We start from the raw sequence: 19,731 nt of genomic DNA, 5'->3' as shown, positions 1-19,731 counted from the left end.
TTAGTTGAGTAAGGGGAGCCAGGACAATTGCTGTCTCTCCTCTGGTGACTAGGAAGGCTTTCTACAGATGCAGGATGCCTTTGTGGTGGGGAACATGTCTCAACCCTCATTAAGCATCCTTCTACCTCTTTTTCTAAAGAGACAGACAGACAAACGGTTCCTGGCTTATATGTGAGTGTGTATTTGTGCAGGATGGCTCTAGCCAGATGCCTAAGGGGAAAAGGCAGAAACTACAGAGTCACAGAGCTGAGTCTCTTTGACGGTCTATAACACAAAGAGAGGCTACAACCACAGTTGACACTTCTTTCCCCATGCAGTTACCTGTGCTAGTGCTTTGTATCCAGTAGTTCCTACAACTCTTCAGTAGGGGCGATTGGCATCCTTTGGCCTCTTCAGCTGCACCTTCAGCCTCTTCATGCCAATCTGAAAGCCATTCATAGCCTGGATAGCAGCTTGAGCACTGGCAGGATTGTCAAAACTCACAAAACCTGTCAAAACATGAGGCAAGGTGGAGGGCTTAATAAGCTGAAGGGGGCCAAGACTACTGAGAATGAACATGGGGAAAGGAGTGGGGATGGTGGGAAGGAGAGGTTGAGCGGGAAGGAGGGCAGGCAGATGGGTGAGAGAGTGGGAAGAAGATGGTTGCCAATGGGTGCCAAAGGGTAGGAGGGGTTGCTACAGATTGGTGTCCCAGGACACAGTACCTATTCTGAGTGACAGTTTGAACACAAGATGATGTGAAGCATGGGGATCCAAATGTTGGTGCCTCAGTATCAGCACACACAAGGTTTGGGTCATCTTTGAGCTGGGTGTCTACAGATGTAATGCATGGTCTCAAGACACTGTGTCTTGCTCTTTTTTCTTCCATCACGACTAGGTTAAATCTCTACACCCTCCTTCACTTACTAGGATAATCTTTTCTCTGCCTTCCAATATTCACAGTGAAGGCAACCTGATATACTTACTACTATTTCCTTATTATGGCAATAAAAGTAAAATGTGAATTTAATAAGTTCCCCATTATGGTATTCATTGGCATAAATAGTTTGATTGTTGGCTACTTAAGCAATACGAGGAGCTTTATTGACTGGCAATTTCTATAGACTTTATGTTGACTCTGCAGTTGAGAAAGATGAACACCAGTATTTCCCTAACATGGTTTTCATAAGTAGCTTCATACCTTGCCAGCAAATCATCCAGTCAGCCATGGAGTGCGTCCAGCAGTACAAACACCTCTAGTGACTGAATATTTTATCTACAGGCTACCTAAAATGACATTCTTTGTCTCACAGGAAGACTTGCTTTCTTGGGATCAGAATATCCAAGATAGATCAGAACCACACAAGATGAAATGTATGTAATGCATTTAGCTTTGGGGATTGTTTTTGGTGTGAGCTGTTTGTTTCTATTTTTTAATTTTATTTTTATGTTAGCTACAGGAAAAGGCCTCATTTGGCCAGTGTGTATGAGTTTAGCCAGAGTGACCATGGGTCTGAGATATTAGTGAGGCAGGGGGCCATCACACTGTGTTAAGAATTGCCTTTGCTACCTTTGCCAGAAATGTCACTGCGTGCCAACAAAATTTCTGTCCACAAACCCTTGTTAAGACTAGCCTGGGCTATCCTGCACTCCAGACAAAGCCATCTGTTTTCCCACCCCTGCAAAGCTCTGGCAGCACAAATCAACCCTAGGAACCAAGTGTCTCTCAATAGACAGGCTGAAATGAAGAACCAGCCTGAGAGCCCCTCAAAAAGATAATACTGATCGTTTGCTGCCAGGTGTACACCTGCTCCTGACAACAGTATCAGGCATGGCTTATAGCCTTTGGCTGTACTGTGAATACATTCAGCAGCAGCTCCTCCCTGACCTAGTTTCTCTTTGAAAGTGCGTCTCACAGATGACACAGGGTGGCTTGCATTTGAGAAGGACATATATACACATGGATGCAAGCACAGCTTCTCTTGCCTGAAAGCTGTATTTCTTGCCCTTGACTAATAACAGAAGTGATGGGAGGTCATAAAGCCTGTTCTTAGACCAAAAGTGAGACAACAGGTTTACTGAGCACACATCCCTCTTAGTCCCCTCCTCTTGAAGCCAAGGGTCCAAGTAGCTGGCTGTCCATGCAGTGTTCCTGCCAACCACCTGGATTACAAGGTACCAACACTGTAGCTCTAGAGATGGGAGCAGAAGTGTTCATCAAGGCTATTAGTTCTCATTAATCTCTAGATAGAAAATTGGAGAGTTATGGTGAGTAATGAGCTGTAGTGTTACTCAGAGGCAATGGATCTGCTTTTTCAGTCACTTATTAACCAATGAGCTAATAGTAAGAGAACCTGATAAAGTTCCCAGTTTAGATCTGCCTAGTTGAATAACTTATCAGTCAACAAGGTCCTATGATTTATTCTCAGGAAATGAAGAAACTGAACATCACTGGATTTCACCTGACTTGATTCAGTCTTTAAATATTGCTGGAAGCTCCTGTGGAAATGCTTTCCTTGAGCTTCAACTTGAAATAGGCTGTCTCTCTACCTCAGATCTTTGAATACAGGATTGTAGTGAAATTCATTTCTGTTTAAAACCACCACTGCATTGTTAATACTTCTGTCCAAGACCCATTTATAACAGTAAACTAAAAGCATGCCAAGAAAGATCAAAAATACTGGAACTCAAACCCTGACTTTTAGAAGGGTCATTGACACTGTTTTGGCTTGTGCCTGACTCAAAAAAAAAAAAAAAATCCTGGACAAAGCCTGAGTATTAGTATGGAATAGAGGCTGTTTCCTGTGGTAGTTTTGGATGCAACCATGATTATTTTGGAAAGTAAGAGAATGTAATAGTTAGGGTGTGGGCCGCTCTGTGCCAGCTGGCCCTGGTGCTAGGGGAAAGTGGCAGGTATATCTAGTTTACCAATATATATATATATACATAGCTACCAAATGACAAAGCTAAATTGGCTGCAGCTGGATAATTATTGATAGCAAGCCTCTAGAGAACCTAGATTTTCCTGGAACTTTGATTTCTACTCTTGTAACTAGTCTTGTTATAAAGTATCTCCTACTGACTAAACCTGCATATCTAGACTCTCTCTGTATGTGCATCCGTTTGTGAGAAAATCTCCTTGGGAGCTAAAATAATCAATGGAAGTCTAGCCAATACAGTCAGTAGAATGTGGAGCAGGACTTACCCCTTTCTCCAGGACATTTCAAGTTGTACTCAGATGTATCACATCCCACTGTCTGGTCCAACAATAGGAACTAGTGCTGACTAAAATGAAGGCAGGCACCTAGTTTAAATTAATGTACCTCTATTGTGGGATTTACCTGGTTTTGCAGCTGGGAATAGTGCCTCAAGTTAAAACGTTGTTCACTGGCTAGTGTCTTGGTAAATCACTCTCCAAAGTGATATTAGTTGCTGAATCAAATTCTTAATTGTACCTCTCCAAAACCCTTGCCTTTAAAGTTCACAAACCTACACTGTTTTTTATCATCAATTTTGTTTTGATATAGAATTCTAAAGCCACTTCCTTATTCTGTGCAGAGTTGTAAACAATACAGAGTTTTGACAATTGGTACTCCAATGAGAGATTAGAAGTACATTTGCTCACTGTATTTCATTTAGACCAGACAGTGAAATTGTGAATTGTACTATGAAGTGATTAGTATTATTTGCCTGCAGATTTGGACCTGAATTGGATTGGTTATTATTTTCTCCTTAGTTGTCCTGATATCTGCTACTGTAGTGTAAAATTCTTCACTGGCTAGCTGCTGAGTATGAGGGGGAAGGAGTGGGAAGGAGGAAGACAAATGTCAATAATTGTGCATTTTCCCTGGAAGCACACCATAAGGACAAAGCAGCTTATTCCTCTAGCTTCATTTCATTGTCTTAATTTCAGGGGGCTTGATTACACTCAGAAGTTGTTGGTGCATTTGGCTCTCCCTCTTCCTGTAATCTGTGGAGTTGTATTTCATATTGTTGAAGGTATTTGGACAAACTCCAAATGGAAGAAAAGCTATGGTCTGTCCTGAGAGTTGAGATGTCGCAGTGCTAAGGGATAGGAAGACAAGCTGTGCTAACATCATATTCCCTTCTCTTTTCAGATCAAAATACCTACTGGTATATTATATGACTTTTTTTGTTGTTGTTATGTGCACTACTCACAGTTAAGCATCCTTGTTTCTCCATGTCAATGTCAGCAGTGTAATGGTGCTATGCCAGATTTAAAGGTGTATGAGTAGGAACAGAATGCATGTACAGGGAAAACAGTTTAGACACTTGCTTTTTGAATGGCTTCAATGTAAGCCCGTGACTATAGGTCTCAAAGCATGATGATACTTCTATAGCTACACAAGAAGCTATCTGTGCTTTGAACACGACCTCTGCATTGTCATCTATGCTCTTGAAGGACAAAAGACAAAGGGAGAGGTTAAAAAGCCTGAAGCTGTTTCTGTGTATCAGTTAATTAATAATCAGAGATACATATACTGTGGTCTGAAGTTGGCTGGTAGGAGGACAGGATTTTGTGATAAATCTATTTAGAAAGGGATTTTTTTTTTTTTCCCCAAGGATTGTGTGAAAATCAAAGCAGCAAAGAATGAAGAAATTTGTTAAGATTGCATCTCAGGGTACTGGAGTCCATAATTTCTTGTGGCCTGTTCTTTCTTGTATGACTGCAAATGATTAGGGGACAGAAACTGGAGTAGCATTTTGGAGGGTGCTGTGGTTTTTCCACATGGCTTCTTGGTGGTGGGGACATGCTGAGGAAGCTTCATGGCATTCTCATGATCACCATTGGCTCTATGTAATTGGTACTACTCAAGGGATGTTTTTCTGTTTTAATCAACCGAGATGATAAAGAAAGATGGAAACTAGCTATCTGTCTCGGAGAGCATCTGAAGGCTGTTTTGCAACTTTTCATTTGCAGTGAGTAGTGTCTCTGCATGGCCATGAATTAGTTTGTGCACTAAGTGCAGTCCTGAATGAGCAGGTCATTAGGTTCCCATGGATCCCTAATTGGTCTTTCTGAGTTTCCTGTTTCTCTTTGCATGCTGCAGAAGAATTAGCAGTTAATGTACAAAACAGTTTTCGATGATTTGCCACCAGGTTGGAATAAGACGTTGTTTCTCTTCAGCAGAAACTTTCCTCTGGATGGAGCAGAATACTTGATAACGACACTGAGCATCCCCTAAATCAGAAGTAAAGGCCACAGTGAATGACAGGTTCAGGTCCAAGCTATTGATCCAGACTCCTGAACTGAGGGCAAATCATCCTACAGCAAGTTCACTCATATACTGTTGGTCTCAGGCAATAGAAAGTGAAAGAGGAACCTCAAAGAAACGAGTATTTAACTTGTCTTAAAAAAAAAGGAGAGTAATTTGATCTATGTTCCACATACTTGCTCAACAAAACTACCATCTCAGAGATTGCAGCAGAAACTGATAGGCTTGGGTGCCTATTAGCTCTTTGAGACCAGAGATACATTTTCCTAGTTCTGCCTGTCACTGTACTTGTCTGACTGTCATGAGGGATCTTTCTAGGCACTTCTTGAGACTTGTTTTTGTTGCTAACTGGTGAAGGGTAAAATCTAGGAATGCCAGGGAGACATTTTCTGCTGAGAAGGCAAGAATAAGGCGTTCAAATCATAGGAGCCTTCTCTGTGGTAGGGGTGTTGAGGAGGAGCTCTCACTCTTCTCCTAATCAGGACCTGGCCACCTACAGCTCAGCCCTTCCCTACTGCTTCAGTCTATTTCATTCCTAGACTTCTCAGTTTCTCTTTCTCCATGTTTATTAGTCTTATCAGAGAAGGAGTGTTTTCTGTAACTGTCTTGCAAGGTATTTACCTTGCTGTGTTCTTTACATGATATACTAGCTTCCCTCTTGCAGTTTTTCAGTGCCATAAAGAATTTCAGGATACAATGTGTATGTAAGTAGCTCTATAATGTCTGTGTGTGCATTGGAATGTATTGTATTGTATTGTATGGTGATTTATGTGTACTGGAATACTCAATAAAGGAATACATCTGCCAAGCAAGGACACAGTACTGGAGCTGTTTTCCAGTATCTAATAGGTTTGGATGACTTTTTGGAATACTTAACCTTCCACTGATGTTTAATCATATTCAAGTGAGAACCATCTATGCAGTTATCCATCCATCCATCCATCCATCCATCCATCCATCCATCCATCCATCCATCCATCCACTGACTTTTTTTTTTTTTTTAATGTATGAACAGCCAGTAAATGAAGACTGTGATAAACAACTACTATTGAATATTTCACACCTGTGGGATAAATGCAACCTTAGAATGTTTGAAGAATTGTCTCAGAAATTTGCTGAACCATTAATGTTAATTTTAGAAATTTATGGAATATTATAGCAACTTCAGTGTTCCAGAAACAAAACAAAACAAAACATAATAATAATTATTATTATAACAAACCACACACAAAACCACAAAACCAAACTAAGAAAACAACATCAATATTAATTTTTAAGGATGTAAACTAGATATCCTAGCAAACTTAGTTAATCTTTCATAAGCCTATAAGCAAAATGGCAAGCATTTTTACATGAGGTGATATGGCAAAGGATTAAAAGGTGTACAATTAGTACCAATCATCATAGTTTCATAGAAACTAACATCTATCAAATGAACCTGATTGAATGAAATTGTAAGTTTGGGTAAGAAAATAAGATTTCATAGAGTATGATTAAGATTTTCCTGAGTATTTGTAGGAATCCTTTTTAACAGAAAAGGAAAGCAGCCCATATCAGACTTCTTTAAAAATGCTGGAAAATATCTAAAGCAATACTGGTAAAATTTGCCAGTCATACAAAAATGGTGAAGTGGTAAATAAAGGCAGAAGTGTCATGTTTACCTGGACTCAGTTAAAGACTATTCATTTTAACCCAATTAAATGCAAAATTAAGTATCCATGGGAAAAAGAAAATAGGTGACATAAATTTCCCCTTAAAAGGGAAAACCTTCACTAGAAAACAATGCTTCTAAGAAGAATGTGGGTGTCATGATTACAGCCAAATACAGGATCTCTCTGGATTATGTTGTAATACTCGAAGTCCCAAGACTCAGTACAGTCTTAAGATGAAGTCAGTCTCTGGGGAACATCCTCTAGAAGTAGCAAGTGATTTCACCTCTGAGTATGGCTCAGAAAATATTAACTATTTTGGAACATCTTGTTTAGCAATAGAGGCAGATCACCTATCAAATGAAATCTTGATTAAGGGCTTTTGTAAAAGTAATGCTATGACTCCTGTGAAGAAAACTGGGTGCTGCTTAGTCTAGAGAAGAGAAGGCTGAGAGGGGATCTTATCAATGTCTATAAATATGTGCAGAGTGGGTGTCAAGATGAAGGTGCCAGTCTCTTTTTGGTGGTGCCCAGTGATAAGACAAGGAACAACAGGTACAAGCTAGAGCACAGGAGGTTCCACCTTAACATGAGGAGACAATTTTTTATGGTGAGGTCACAGACCACTGGAACAGGCTGTCCAGAGAGGTGGTGGAGGCTCCTTCTCTGAAGACTTTCAAAACTCACCTGGATGCATTCTTGTGTGGACTGCCCCAGGTGTTCCTGATTTGGCAGGGTGGTTGGACTTGATGATCTGTAGAGGTCCCTTCTGACCCCTAACATTCAGTGATCCTATGATTCTGTGACTCAGGAAGAAGGCTTGAACCTGTCACATGAGCTGAGGCATGTGCCATTTGTTGTTTTAGAGTTCCATCCAAAGAATCAGCATGATCTCTTCTGATACTGCCTGTCTGCCTGTGGCTGCTTTTGCATTTTGGATATTTAGAAAATCAGTTCCTGCCTACTAATCTGGCATGGATAGTGGCAACAGTCATGATACAAGTGACAGCTGATGTTTATGCTTTATAATAAATAGCCCCAAACTCTGGGCTGCAGACCACGGAGACATCTGACTGGTACTCGTTCTTCTTATTGCTTACAGCTGAGAAAAACTGAACATATGGGAAGGGGAGATTAAATGAAGAGTGAAACTAGATGGCATGATTAACTTTCTCTAAAGGTCAGAACATCCAGTGAAAGTAGATTGAAATACACAAACTCCTTATGTCACCTTCCCGTCTTCCTGCACATGAAACTGCTTCTATACATTGGGGCAGTATGAGCTGAAATATGCATAGAAGTGCTTCCTGTTATTGTGCATTATCATCTGGATGATCTCCAGATAGTGCCTCAAAGAAACAGCATCTTTGAAGAAGATTGAGGACTGGAGATGTTGATCACAAGTATGGTGATTCAAACTAAAGATTTTTCTTCCAATGAGTCTTCTCTTTCACAATCTTTTTTTTCTTTTTTTTTTTTGGTACAGAAATTACTGTCTTGACTCACACTGAAATCACAAGGTTAAATTTCAAGATTAGACTAGAATTTGATAGTTTAATTTACTACATTTGATTTTGACTCATACATACATCTGGAACCAAGACACCCAATCGAGGCCAACTTTTCCTAAAAAGAAATAGAAGTAAAAATCTGATTAAGATTTCTCATCTTAATCTTATTTGCTCCCAAGCTCTCTCTTGGATCTCACGCCGGTTGTGGATTCTTCATAAAGATGCCATGTATGAGCACTGCAACTACTGAAATCACCAGTCACTCTTCTTAGCCCATAAGAGACAAGAATTATAAAAGCTAACCTTTTATTTTCAATAATATTTTATAGCAGGGAATTGAATTCCTTCCTGGGCTAATCAAGAAAAAAACAAATCCAAACAACAGGAAAACTGATCAGGAAGGTGCACTGTGAATTGCACTAGTGAGTATTTTTTAACAGTTCTTTCATGTCTCAGGGGGGCTCTGAAATAGGTCCATTCTTGGTATAGGAACATACAGAAACTCCTCACCTTGCTCCTGCTGATTACTTAAATGGACAAGTAACCATCACACCCTTTTATGTCATTGTGTGCTAAATATATCATTATGGATAGGTTGGCACAACCTGATAGATATAGAAAGATCTGAAACTTCTCTTGTGGGACAGTCCAGAAGTTTCTGTTCAGAAGAGAGATACTGTAATGAATAATTTTTGGCCACTGTACTCAAAGCAATACTTTCTTTGGAGGCCACTCAGTGTAAACTAACTGAGAAAATTGGAAGTGCAATCAACAGAAGAAGTGCCACCCCCACCAAAAAAAAAAAAAAAAAAGGCAAAACCCCCATAAACAAACAAACAAGCAAAACCCCTACTCATAAAGAGAGAGTAATTGGGAAAGGTAAAGAAAAAAAAATGTCTTAATATCTAGACCAGGAGATTGGGAACTGGCACTGAAATATACTGGATACCAAGAGAAGAAAAGATAGATTTATACACCACATTTTAAGCTGGAAGATAGCATACTGCTGTAGACCCAATCAGCTATTACATCTGTGGTCACTTCAGACTCAATGGTTACACTATAAACTTCTGTGTTTTCAACTACTCACAATGGACAGGGAAAGAACTGCATACTATAGCACAGACACTGATAAATTCCTGTGGGTAAGCCCATGGTTATTCCCATTCATGGTCATGGAATGGTCATTCACCATTAATGACCTTCAAAAGAATACCCTGAATCCTGGAGAACTCTGTGAAGAGCCTTCTGCAGTCCCTCAGAAGAGTTAAATTTAGTCTGAGGGACTTGAATCATATCACAGATCGATTAAAGTCTAATCCAATTCTGACTTCTGGGGCCCCTTCTCAGTGATGCTGACAGCATCCTGAGCTCTATTAAGATAGTCAACTAGAGAAGTGGTTGCCCTTCTCTGCTCAGCACTCATTAGATCACACCTGGACATCTATTTTTGGGTACCCCTTCCCCTCAACACAGGAAAGACAGGGACAAAGTGGAGTGAGTTCATTACAGGGCCATCAGTATGGACAAAAGCTGGATCATTTGCTACATGAGAGCAATAAGACAGAGGAAATCTCTCTGTGTCAGGGGGAGTTCAGATTGGACACCAGGTAAAATTTCTTCCTTTCTTCACTGAGGGAGTGTTGGGTTCATGGAACTCCCCAAGGAGTTGATTGTGCCACCAAGCCTGGTTTATATTGATGATGTTCTTGGTTATATGGATTCGTTTTAGGTAGTCCCGTGAGGAGCAAGATGTTGGAGAAAATGATCCTTATAGGTCCCTTCCAAGACGAGAAAGTCCATGTTTCTATGTCTGACAGTAGTACACAAAGGGAGAATGAGAGATAAAGGACATAAATTACAAGATCATTCCAGACTGGATACAAGACACTTTTTCCCTTTAAGGCCAGCAGGCTTGGGAGCAGCTTGTCTAAATTCAAACCAATTGTTAATGATTGGCATTCTTTTTCATAACTTGCAGACATATTTGTTATTGCAGAAATATATGAATAGAGAGCACACAGATGATATACATACCTATATGTATGTGACATATTACAGTTCAAGACTGATGTTATCTTGGGGATTTGAGGTACATGAATCCGGAAAAGGTTAAGAAATGTATACATGATTTTATGGGGATCTGCAAGATGGTACCTTGATGACAACCTATGAAGATGTCAATATATATTATCTGAAGATGTTAATTTCAGCTGGGCTTGTGTTTTGATTTTTTTTTTTTTTAATTTCGGTTGCCTACTTGAAATGGGAAAATACTACATGCACCAATACATTAAAACAATGATAAGGCTGCAAAAACTCTAACTTGAGTTAGAAATGCAAGAAATTATGTTACCTATAAAATTTTAATTCTGTATGGTTTTGTATATGCACTAAGGCATTGTTTCTAACCACACATTTCCCTATTTTTCTTTTTCACAGCATCCTTTTTTTAATTACTGTAGAGAATGAATAACATAACAGGGTGAGGAAAATGGCAATGTATCAGACTCGTTACTGCAGGAGTTGGAATGTAGACAGTAAACAAGGCAGGGAAAATGGTTTTTGCAGTTGTACAATCAAAGGGTGCCTTGGAGAACCAGCACTGATCCCTATTTCTGCCATGACATCCCAGTTATGCTGGGTATATTATATATCATGAAACTCCTTTGATAATATCTTCTAGGCTACTTTTTTACTAGTGAATGAAATAGAGCAGGCTCTGAGTGCAAATGGTACATCATGGCTTGTATCTACATGGATAAATGCTCTTCTCCTTCAAAGGGGAGTGGCCTTACCTATACTACTGTCTAGAGACAGTCTCCATCCCTTTTTATTGCTGAGACATGCTCGAGTAGTGTCCAGCTGGAGTTAATTCTCAAGACTCAATTAGAACTAATGTCACACAAATGTTAAAAACATATGGATAGTTATGGCACAGTATTTCAGCAGGTATGTGAGGCTTCTATTTTACCAGTGAAGATGAAGTTTTACTTTTGTTTCTTTTTTTTTTTTGTGCTTAGTGCTCAACCTGAGATTTCACTGGCAGGAAGGCTGCTGCCTGTACCTGCATCTGAAACAAACATAAGCAGAGCATGCTCTGTGTTGTGCTAAATACTTTGAGAAAACAAGCATATAGACTGATCAGGCTCATGGCATCTCAGGCTAGGCATTCAAGTTTAATAAACAGTTTTGAACACCATTCTGCATCTCTTCATACCCTTGGTGAAAAGAAGACACCATGGGCAATATGAAAATGTGGTTACTTAGCTCTGTGAACCTCTCAAATGTTTGGCTGAGAAGGGCCTTAGGAGAACAGATGAGATAATAATAATAAATTCATATTTATGGCAGGGTTTGAATATTGTGTGGGAAGGAAGGCCTGAAGCCAAGCACTCTGCTGTGAGGATCTATCACTGCTTAGTGACTACCCATCTGATGGACTTCAAAATGCTGAAAGGCAGTTCTATGCAGTGAGGGAGATAGTATAGATGGATATAAAGATGTTGAAGATAGATTCATGGTAGGATGAATGGATGGTAGGATGGATTGACAGAAATCTGTTCATCCTACAGCTTGAATTTCCCTTGCACCAGAGAGATCTTAGGAAAATAAAAACAAAACCAGACATATTGGGTAGACAAGATGTTGTAGCAGGTCTACAGTCTTACAAGAGCAGGATATGGTGAGTCACAGAATCATAGAATTGTAGAAAGATTTTGGTTCAAAGGGACCTTTAAAGATCATCTAATACAACCCTGCTGCAGTAAACTAAGATCAGGTTGCTCAGAGCTTCATCAAGCCCGACCCTGAACGTCTTCAGGGATGGGGCCTCCACTGCCTCCCTGGCCAACATGTTCCAGTGTTCTACCATCCTCAAAGTAGACAGCTTCTTTCTAATGCCCAATCTAAATTTACCCTTCTTCATTTTAAAACCATTGCCTCTTGTCCTAGTGCTACATATCTTTGTAAACAGCCCCTCCCCAGCTTTTTTGGGTGTAAGACTTCCTTGGAGCCTTCTCTTTTCCGGGCTGAACAACCCCAACTCTCTCAGACTGTCTTCATAGGAGAGATCTTCCAGCCCTCTGATAATATTTGTGGCCCTCATATGTCCTTCTTGTGTTGAGGGCCCCAGAGCTGAACACAGTATTCCAAGTGAGGTCTCATCAGAGCAGAGTGGCAGAATCACCTCTTTCACACTTCTTTTGATGCAGCTCAGGATGGAATTGGCCTTCTGGGATGCAAGCATGCAATGTTGGCTCCTTGCTTGCTTGTCTCTCTTCAACAGCTAGTATCCTTTGATAGCAAAACTCAGGGAATTTGACCCACCAAGTTTCAGCAATGGAAATTAGTTCATAATTTTCTAGCAGCATGGTAGCATCTAAGTCCTTCTGTTTGTTGCCCATGCTTTGGAGCACATGTAGGACCAGCCATACATAACAGAGTTTCATCTACTCTGTCAAAGAAATTCTAGAGGAGATGGCAGCAAAGCACTCTGTGCAGGCACACAATAGCCCAGATTTTTTTACTGGGTCTCATGGACTGATTTAGAGCCAAGAGCATTAAGTTTCTGGTCTCTTTTAAAAGCACTTACTTTTTAAAAATATAATGATTTTTTCTTTTCTCTAGTGCAAAATTTGTATTGTTCATTTCTATTTGATGTATAATGGCCATTGCCCCCTTTGAAGATTGTTAAATGACAAAGACCTTGGAGTAATGAGTTCTTTCATCTAATTACCCCATGAGTAAAAATATTTAATATGGTCATGTTAGTGTGTCCGTGAGTAGATACGTACAAATAAGATTCATAACTTAAAAATATTCTGGATGGACTCTATCATTAGTGTGGGTAGCTGGATATTACAGTGATAGACACATGGACAGACAGCTAAATAAAAGATGGATTCTATTAATACATGCTTGCCTAATAAAAGGTTAAGCTACAAAAGAAAGTAGAAGTCCCTTTGTACAATGTATGGATTTTCTTTAATGTGAATTATTGGGAAAAGACAGAGCTGTCCCTTTAACTGGAGATCTGAAAACAGCTGTTCCTTATGCATACATGCTTGCTTGGTCTGAAAGTTTTGGTAAGTCAGTGCATAACTGACAGTTAGATTTATCTCCCCAATAAGCAATCAACATTATAATAAAGGAAAAATGCTTTCAGTGCACCTTTGAGAGTGAATCACAAATTAATCTAAACATCAAATTAATTATAGTTTGTAAATGAATTGTGGTTTACAGCCCTAATACTTCTCCCTCTCCTCCCTCTTAAAGCCTCCCCCAACCAACTGCAGTAGCTAGAGGCGCTGTGCAGTGAGTTTGATGAAAAGTTCCTTCTTTTTCTTACTCATGCAACTCTTTCTTTATCAGCTGAAGAGTCCCATCCTTACTCCCAGGACTTGAAGTCTCAGAGCCTGTCTGCTGTGGATTGTAACAGAGTAGCTAGTAAATGATAAACCCTACTTTCCCTTTCATCTAAGAGCTTTAAGCACGCTTCTAATGATGTCTTCCTCCCCTTTAACTTCCCAGCTAAGCTGGACATCTCATTAATCAATCCTTGTCTGTGTTGATCTGAGCTGAAACATGCCAGGGGTCAGGCATGCTTAACACGCTTGTGAAATTGTCCCCATGTTGTCAGCTCAGGTACTCAAATTAGTTCCTTCTTCCACTATACTCTGAGCTTTAGTCCATAGTGCCTAGTTATATGGAAATGACAATCTTTTACCGTCCAGGGATCTGGAACAAGATGCATTGTCACTAGATCATGCAAAATAAATAGCATAGCCTAATTCCACAAGCTACATGGGTTGCTAGTACTGGCACAAGCAAAAAGCAGAACTCCACCTCTCTCCCAAGTGCTTTCTAATAATTCCTCTCCTTGGTAAAAATTTTCCTATTCACTGAAAGACAAATAAAAAAATACACCCCCCCCCTAAAAATTTAATAAATAACTTTGATTTTATTTTATAAAATTTGATAAATCTGATAAATAACTGTCCTCATCAATGAATTCTAAAGCCCTGTGTAAATGAATTGGTGTCCTTCTACAAGAAGGGAAACACAAGGCAAACAGCTAGTTTGACCCCTGATTACTTGTATGGGGGCAGGAATATGCAACTGGGAGTTCTTACCCTTATACCTCCTTACTCTTGGTCCTGCTCATTTTCCTGGGGGAACCTGGGGAGAATTTGGGGATTTTTTTATTATTAAATGAGCAACTGCAGATCGTGAGCAGGAGCTGAACAATATTTTTCTGATATACCTCAGCGTCCATTGCTCCACCCATATGTCTTATTTAGTGCGGTGAATGCGCTTCAGACCTGGTCTCTCCCTGATCACGGTTCCTCGCGTAGGTTTGCCAGTGTCCCAGTCTGTTGATAATTCTTTCTGTTTCAGCTTCCAGAAACTCTGAGGACTGTCATGACCTACCTGCTGCCTTAGTCTCCCACTCCACCTTTCTACCACCACACTGATGTTTGAACTGCCACAATGTACTTAACATGATACATGCTCTAGCCATTTCTCAGTCCTTCTGAGCTTCGTTTCCTGTGTCCAGTCCTCATACCTCACTGCTTTTCTCACCTTTAATCTCCATCTCTCTTTTTTCCTTTCATAAACTAGGAACTAGAAAAAGTTTCATATGGATTAAAAATATTTAACAGCAAAGGTAAACATTTTTATTTTTTCTGTTTTGCATCTTCAAAGAAGATTCCATGTTTTTCTGACCAGCATGGCCCACTAGCAACTTTCAAATGGACTCCCTGTAAGAATTTTGAATGAAAGTAAGTGTGCATAGTGTACTGAGTCCAAAAAGATGGTTCTTTTACGCCGTATAAATTTATGGTCCTAAGAAGCCCTTACAGTTTGTAGTCTCCTTGCTGTGTTTAATATGGAATATTTCAAAAAGGTGTGGAACATCCCTCTAACAGTGGGGAAGACCATCTGGAATGCACAGAAAGGAGAAAAACATCCAGCAGTTGTGCCTGCTCACACTTAGGATGTCAGACCACGTCAAGCTGAGTAGAAGGAAACCACAGTGTTTCTGGGAGCATAAGAGTCGTTCTTCACATCTTCCTTGAGTCATTGTCCCATGGGGAGAAACTAGAGCTGTCGCAAGAGCAGGTATGAGAAGCAGGCACAAGACAGGGAGGTATGTAGAGGACAAGGGGAAAGCATGAAGCAGAATTGGCCTGACAACATCCATTGCTTGATGGCATCCAAAATGTCATTTTGTTTGATACTTTGGGGTAGCCATTTACTCTGCTGTTCCATCCACTTCCCCGTTTTTCTAATTTCTTCCTAATTAATATTGCCCAAACCTATCCCTTTTCTTTTCCTTCACTATTAACACATTTTGCTAGAACATATTTGCCTCTGTATTTCACTAGTTTAACATCTTCAAATGCCTTCTTAAAATCTGTCACGTAGGACAAGTGAGTACTCATGAAATTAGGGCTGTATTGTAGCATCACCCAACAACAGCACAATAAATGGTTCTTCTCACATTGAGAACTTGCCTTAGTAATCTTAATGGTATCATTTTACTGGAATTTTCCTTCTGTCTTGTACACAAACAGGTCACTTTTAAATTTTCTGCATAGCTGAGAGGGAAATTATCACCAGAACCATTGAGACCAGCATATAAGTGTATTTCATGTCCTCTGACTTTCAGCACACTTGCCCAAAGAAAACCTTACACACATTGTGGGAAGGTGAGAGACTCTACAGTCTCTGCCTTGCACGGAGACAAGCTCCAAGGTCTTGCAGAGTTTGATTTTCAGGCTGTGGCACATTGTGTCTCTGTGCAAGACTTGTTAGATCAATCTGCTGTGCGAATGGGAATCACTGTCTTCAAGGAACATCTAATTGAGTGCAATTTTTCCCTTAGTGAGAAATTAATCCTCTTGTGGCCCTGTCATTTCACTGGGAATGGATAGTATGGCCCAGTGGGAGAAACATGCTGGCTATAAAAGTACCTGGGAAAAGGCAGCAGGTGCCACCTGGGCATTGAGTGAAGGACTAGTGAGAGCAGAGAAGAGTAGAATGGTGAAGAGTTGTGAAGATGAAATCGCTAAGTCTGATAAGAAAGTGTGGACAAGCACAGCCAGAGGAAAAACCTAAGGAGATGCTGAATCAATTGATGTGATGAAGACTTTGACCATAGGGATAGACAAGGTTTTGGTGAGCGGGAAGAAGTGTGGTCTGCACTTGACTATAGTACAGCTGCATCAGGATGAGAGGTCTGAATAATTGTAAAAGAAAATGAAGGGTCGTAGTCCAGCCAGGATGTATGCCACAGAAGAAAAGTCAAAGCCTCCCAAGTTAAACAACACTTTTGACTGAGAATTCAGGGCTGTTTCTTAGGCAGTCTTATATACTACAGCCAGCATTCCTGCTATGTAAGACAACAGACAGATTTTGAGCACCTCTGCATTTTATACATGAGATTGGTGTTTGCTGTAGCTTCCATTCCTTGCTTCTGCTTGTTAGCCAGCAAGCAGTGGCCTCCTAACTGGGAAAGTCAAAAGTTTCATGAGCAGAGTACAGTTTCCTTAGCATGTGCAGGTGTTAGTTTCTCTGCAGGGTCGTAGACTCTAGAAACCAGGAGAAAGGTTTGTGGATGGTCTCACTTTCTTCCTAACACTGCAGTGGCTGCACCTACATCATACTGCCAGTAGTGGCAAAAGGAGATAGATTTCTGATGGAAATGTAGCGGAGAATTCCAAGCTAAGTGGGAAGAAATAGAAGTACTATTTTAGGGTGCTGTTCTACTGACTCTTTCCATTTAGACCAGATACTTACAGGTAGTTCAACAGTGAGAAAAGAGCAGCAAATGAAGCATTTCCTGTTCCCATGGAAAAAAAAAAACCTTGGTGATATTTTTCTCCACAGAATTTTTTAAGTTTTTATAAAGCAGAACTTGACAATTTATCGACAACCTGGGGCTAGGCTCTGTTACAGCAATTTACTTGGGATCTGCATAGTAGATGCATTTTAAAAGGTCATATAATGGTGGAATATCTTTCTGGGTCCAGACAGAATTGTCCCCTCAGGCTATCAGTTGGAGAGCTCTAGCTGGCTTAAAAGAAAACCAAAACAGAATGCAAATACTATGTTTTTACATGTTCAGTTTCAGGAAATGCTTAACTAGAAAAGGACAGAATTTTTGTGCTTTCTAAGTCAACAAAATTCCTTATTTTCCATCAGGAAAAAAGTTGGTTTAATTTTTTTTTCCTTTTAGATTGACTTTCTGAACAAAAAATTACAATCAGCATCAACTTCAGTGGACTAAGGAAATCGAATGAATGTCTGATTTTCTCTAATAACCTCTATATATTTACATTGTTTTATATTGAAGGTCAGCTTGGTGGTAGATTTTGAAGAGCAGTGTGACATACTTGACGTAATTAGCTACCTATACTTCTGTTGTTTCTGTCCTTCTGGAGGTGGTGCACATGGCAACATATTCAACATGTTTGTCTGAGATCAGCAGTCACAGACTTCAGGTGTCAGGGATCAAGTCTTAGTTTTCTTTGGCTTTAACTTTCCCTCAAAGCTGAGTGCCTGTTGTGACTGATGATTACAGTAAGGTGGGGGTCAATCTCTTCTCCCCAGTACAGAGTGAAAAAGAGGAAATGGCTTAAAATTGTGCCAGAGAAGGTTTAGATTAGATATTAGGAAAATTTTCTTTCTGAAGAGTGGTCAGGCATTGGAATAGGTTGCCCAGGGAGGTGGTGGAGTCACCATCCCTGGAGGTGCTCAAGAAACATGGACATGGCACTTTGGGTTGTGGTTTAGTGGTCATGGTGGTCATAGGTTGATGGCTGGACTTGATGATCTTAGAGGTCTTTTCCAATCGAAACAATTCCATGATTCTATGGCTTGGGTACTTGTAATATCCAGAAGTAATACAAGGTGACTAAAATCTGCTAGCAATCTCTAACTCCTGGTTATGCTTGCCTATACACTTTGGTCAACACATTCAAAGGGCACCTTCCTTCTTTCAGGCTGCAATATCCCATCATTAGTTTTGGAGGTTACTTCATCAAACAAGGTGATGTTTAGTTTCTCCCAGTGAGACTCAATGCTAGGAAATGTTTCTGCAAAGGTCCCTCTATTTCTGCTCACCTATCAACCACTATCTTGCAGTACCTTGGAAACAGCAACAAAGCTTGGCCCACCACCCTGTCCCACAAGTTAGGTATATGTTGCTATCCTTGTGAACTCTTCTAGCCAGAAAGTCTTTGAACTGAGAGGAGATAAGGTGAATAGCTATTTAGAAGACACTCTCCCTAACTGGGTGTGGCTGCCACCTTGTTTCTCTATTTACTTTTTGTCTTCCCACTTACCAATATGTAGAGAACCAGGCTTATTAGCCTCCTAAATATTTATGGTAGGAAGGACACCTTAATTGCCAAAAAATTAGTTTCTACTTGTGGATATCCTTAAAGCATTAGTTTTCAAAGTCCCCTTGAGCTGGCCTGGTTTGCTCATTTTGTAAGCTTTTATATGGTTAAAGCTCTAAAAAAGGAGGAGGGGTCTGGAGAGAATCAGACTAATTTGTAATTTCTCATTTGATTTTTCTGGTTGGTTCTTCATATCAGACTCTTTGACTTTCATTGTTCTTGTGCTTGAGAAGTCAGCAACCCAAAAACTACTGATGAAGGGGAATGTTGTGTCCCCAAATATCAGGGGAGAAGGCTACTGTAATCAAAGGGGAAAACTGCCTGCCTTCAGTAGATGGGCAGGAAGAACTCTTGGGCATGGGCATGAAACTCTTGGAAGCTATGGAAGACATGCACCATAGCTAGGGGTCAGGTAGAAGTTTTGTGATGTGGCTATCTCGGAGTGGAAATGGAAAGGCAGCAGGAAGGGAATTATAGTGTGGAGACTGAAAGTGGTTTTAAAATAAGATGAAACTCCAGTAAGTCTTCACTCTAGAAGTTTGCCTGAGAGACAGAATCCAGACCAGCTGCAAGTAACAGGAAAAGAAAAGCAATAGTTTGTTCCATTGCATTTTTCAGGAAATATCTGCAAGAATGCAGGATGGCAGGTAACAGGACTTCATGCTGCTGTGCTGCCAGAAGGGACCCTTCACAGCAACACTTTTGCACAAAACAGGATCTTACTGAGACACCATGCATGCATTACCATGTGTCTGTTGGCTTGCTGATCCCTTCCGTTCTGGGTGCAGCTCAGGGTGTTCCTAGCTGGTGGTTCACAGGCAGCTGAGGCTGTGCTCATCTAATGGGGTTGAGCCAGCAGGAAGGTCAGACCTGTCTGAGCACATGCGGCTTTCAAATCTGTCATTTTATGGACTGTCAGCTGAAACACAGAGTAAGCTCAGCCTAT

General features: G+C 40.3%; 1 protein-coding gene across 32 annotated transcripts in view; it reads right to left on the bottom strand.

Annotated features, from left to right (window-relative positions):
- Positions 1 to 360: 360 nt before the first annotated feature.
- CELF4 (CUGBP Elav-like family member 4) overlaps positions 361 to 19,731 on the bottom strand; it is a 745,900-nt gene continuing 726,529 nt past the window's right edge. For all 32 annotated transcript variants that reach the window (XM_054397311.1, XM_054397284.1, XM_054397298.1 and 29 more), the window contains one exon: positions 361 to 488. In XM_054397311.1, coding sequence (XP_054253286.1) covers positions 361 to 488 — 128 coding nt within the window. The remainder of the gene's footprint in view (positions 489 to 19,731) is intronic.

Source organism: Indicator indicator, chromosome Z (assembly GCF_027791375.1).
Source record: "Indicator indicator isolate 239-I01 chromosome Z, UM_Iind_1.1, whole genome shotgun sequence".
NCBI classification, from domain to species: domain Eukaryota; kingdom Metazoa; phylum Chordata; class Aves; order Piciformes; family Indicatoridae; genus Indicator; species Indicator indicator.
This window is presented reverse-complemented; position numbering and strand designations above follow the sequence as displayed.